General features: G+C 55.8%; 2 protein-coding genes across 2 annotated transcripts in view; one reads left to right on the top strand and one right to left on the bottom strand.

Annotated features, from left to right (window-relative positions):
• Positions 1 to 349: 349 nt before the first annotated feature.
• The window catches only part of LOC127751013 (uncharacterized), a 15823-nt gene continuing 12644 nt past the window's right edge, over positions 350 to 3528 (bottom strand). Inside the window, exons 3-5 of the mRNA XM_052273870.1 lie at positions 681 to 779; positions 458 to 594; positions 350 to 371 (exon numbers count right to left, since the gene is read on the bottom strand). Of these exons, the coding sequence (XP_052129830.1) occupies positions 350 to 371; positions 458 to 594; positions 681 to 779 (258 nt within the window). The remainder of the gene's footprint in view (positions 372 to 457; positions 595 to 680; positions 780 to 3528) is intronic.
• Positions 1557 to 2625, top strand: LOC127751016 (uncharacterized). Its single transcript, XM_052273875.1, has 3 exons — positions 1557 to 1688; positions 1764 to 1907; positions 1988 to 2625. The coding sequence occupies exons 1-3, from the start codon at positions 1637 to 1639 to the stop codon at positions 2302 to 2304; spliced, it is 513 nt and encodes a 170-aa protein (XP_052129835.1). The 5' UTR covers positions 1557 to 1636; the 3' UTR covers positions 2305 to 2625.

Raw genomic sequence — 3528 nt, 5'->3', positions numbered from 1 at the left:
AATGTAAAAAAAAAAATATTGCCAGAAAAATAGAGAAGCCAGTTCAATGAGTATTTTCCTCTCTGCTTGCATGCTCCAATGAACAATTTCACATCGTTTATTGACTTCTTAAAATCAAATGTTGCTTTAAAAGCTGGGGAGTGTTACTTTAAATTTATCAAGCTATTCAGTAAAATAAGTGACCAATTCCATCCTACCGATGTATTACGCACGAAACTACCCTTTTGAATGGAATGTATGGCTTAAAAATTGTAATAGATTATAAAAGGAGTAAATCATATTGAGCATTTCAGAGAAGGATTAGGTTTTAAAGGATATACATCAAGCATCTTATTATCAAACACTTTATTTATTTGCTCATCATGTAGTCTCTGCAATGATAATGTAAAGTAAGGGTGTAAGAAATAATTCGTCCTGCTGTCATGGTGTTACTCCAAATTAGACGAAACATACTCACAGGAGGTATAGAATCTTGCTTTCAGTAAGGTTCCCTATTGATCCGTACAAAGTCAATGATAGGTGGGCATGCGACACCCAATGCTTCAAATCCCTTGCCATGAGAACTTGCAGTGCCTGCAGGGAACGTTGTGGCAACTGTAAAATACCAGGGTCATCAAGGGGATGCTGATGATCATGTCCCATCTCGATGACACACTGGTCGACCCGCGTATATGACTCACTCGTGTTTGAAGAATAGACAGGAACGACATTGCAGAGGGTGTGGCAGGGAGGATGTCTAGCAGGACCTCGAGAGCCGTAGCCATCTCCTGATCGGTGAACTGTAACATAAGAGGTAATGAGAAGTATCAATGATTTGTCATGATAGCTCGCTACTTTATAAAGCGTGTGACAAGACGGTTGTCATGAAAACTGAAGCTAACATCACTTCTTTGATTTACCCACCATGATCCCAACTTATCAGTCTGCCACAAGAGAGAGGTATAGTCCAACTGACGAAAGAACAACACAAGTTGCCCCTATCTTCACCACTCACCGCTGTTCCGGTGGTGCAGGCCGACATTAATTTTGCATTAGTGGGAATAGTTTCTCATACCCTCGCCTCACGCATGGCGTGAGATTTTCATACTGGTACCAAGTCTCATTTACAAAATAAATACAGCTTTAGGGACAATTGACTAAGAAGGAGTGTTGACTAAGGCGAGTCGACTGGGGATGGAGGTAAGGCTTGATGTATTATTTCACCCAGCACTGTAATGCTGACCACACCCGCCAAAGGATGCTGTGTACGCCAACCTGAGGATGCTGAGTACACCAACCTGAGGATGACGCCAGATGTAAAAGAAAAAAGTTGGTTCTCTTCGGACTACACACCGGGCAAGTCAATGGTTGAGAACCAAGCTGAAGGACACCAGGTCACTGTCTGTACTGGGCAGTCCTGCACCAGCAAGGTAAGGAAGTTACGGGTTGGGGTTGGGAAGAGTGAGCGAGAGCGCTGGCCAGGCGACCTCGTAGCGCGTCGTCTGCTTACCGCTCGGCCGAACTCATGTGACCTGCCGGCTGCGTGCGCTGCAAGCCTCAGTGTGTTGGCAGTCGCCGTCGAAGCAGCCGGTCTCTCCAGTCAAGCGTTGTGCAGAGCGTGGGTGTGAAGGACGAAGTGCAAGTGAAGGTAGCCAGGATGGATCGACGTAGGCGTGAAGTTGTTCCCACAGAGGGTGTGCCCGGCCTTGGTGAGTTTCCCTATGCTGCGGCCTGGAGTAATTGTGGCCATGGTCACGTTGTATCATCTCTGTCGTTCTCCGCAGCCGGTGAGGAGCGCGAGAACCGTCCGCTGGAGGCTGCTGGAGCCGTGCTGCAGGTGCAGGAGGAGGACGGCTCGTGGGGGAGTGTCGATCAGGATCCGGGCCCCGCGCACGTGGACGCGGATTCAGTGGCGTCGTCCCGAACAGGTGAGTGGGGATGGGGGAGGGGGGGGGGGCTGGTCGTCTTTGTCAACGTTCTTGCTCTGACAGTGTTTGTTTGTTTGCAGCTGGGTCCGGCGGGCCCTCAACCGCAGGGGCAGGGAAGGTGGCCCAGGGGGCCCAACTGCGCCCTTCGAAGTTCGACTGTTTGGCCACCAAGGAGGCCCGTGCCGTCGCCGCCGCCGCCGCAGCTGGTGACCCGCGTCCCGAGGGTGGAGTCGTGGACCTGACAGACTCCATCTGCGTCAGCAGGGGCTGGTCGCGAGATCGGTTGGAGTGGGAGTGTCGAAACCGGAGCCGCTGGTTCTCGGACACCCACGCCCCGGATGCAGACCAAGAGGGTTGGGATCTGGGCCCCGGCGGGGAGCCCTTGCCCGAAGATTAGCCGTCTGCAGCCACCGATCCGCCTCCAGACAACGCTCTCAGCTGTGCCCTGCGCCTGCGCAAGCGGGCGATGGAATTGGCGCTCCAGCGCTGTCTGCGTGAGGAGGGCAGGCGCGGGGGCCAGGAGTAACGTCGCGTTGTCCTCCTTGTGTCCTGGGTGGGGGTTTTGAGCAATAAAGTTGAGTTGCATCCATCCCGCTGTGTGTCATTAATTGCCTGTAACAATCCTGGAGAGCTGGGGAGATGGTAAAGCAACTGCAGCAGTGAATCGCGGGCATGGCGTCGTCAGCTCCCGGCTCCCCCTCCACATGGTCCACCCCCTGTACGCCCATACGCCGAGGCGGATGTAACCGGAGGAGAAAAATGGATCATCCTCGTGGTTTTTACTTTACCTCCTCTAAGTGGGCGGCGGTCCGCGCGAGGGGGAAGTCGGCGGGTGGCTAAACGACAACCGCATGACATTCTCATCTGGCCTCATGCACTTTCGTCCCTGGAGGCGAGGCGCTGGGGGGCTCTGGGCTTACACAGTAGCCGTGTCCGAGCGGTGCGTCCGCGTGCCGCGAGCGAGGTTGTGCAACGGGTGCGAGGGGTGGTCGACTGGGCAGCTCCTGTGTACAGGCCAAAATGTACTCCAGGTGTTCTCCGATTGTACTCCGACTGTACTCCGTGTACTCCGGCTGTTTTTGTCACAAGTTCTCCGCGTACTCCCACCGTACTCCGGGTGTACTCCGGTGTACTCCGGGTGTACTCCAGGTTTCCTCAGCGCGCTCCGACCGGCAATACTCAGTGTTCTCCGACTGTACTCCGTGTACTCCGCACTCCTGTGTACACGAAAAATTCAAGTCGCCCACCCCTCGAACGGGTGGGTGTGTCGCTGCGGCCGCCGGGGGCACTAAGCCGGAGCCGAGGCCGGAGCCGAGGCCGGAGCCGAGGCCGGAGCCCCGGGCGGCCGAGCCCTGGGAGGCGGGCCGAGGGCCAGCTGCACGCCCTGCTGCACGCCCTGCTGCACCTGCTGCTGCACCTGCTGCTGCAACGGGGTGGCGCGGGGGCTGCCAGGGGGACCGCGTCAAGGGAGGGGCGGGAGTGCTCGGAGCAGAGCGTCACCCCGAGGCCCAGGACAAGTCCAGCAAACCTCGGCAGTAAGACACAACTCGACCAGCAGCTCTAGATGGGCTCGCAGCGCCACGCAGGGCCGGGGCAGGGCAGGGCGGGGCGGGGCGAGGCG

The sequence above is a fragment of the Frankliniella occidentalis genome, unplaced genomic scaffold, assembly GCF_000697945.3.
Source record: "Frankliniella occidentalis isolate FOCC.00 unplaced genomic scaffold, Focc_3.1 Scaffold309, whole genome shotgun sequence".
In the NCBI taxonomy this organism is placed as follows: domain Eukaryota; kingdom Metazoa; phylum Arthropoda; class Insecta; order Thysanoptera; family Thripidae; genus Frankliniella; species Frankliniella occidentalis.
This window is presented reverse-complemented; position numbering and strand designations above follow the sequence as displayed.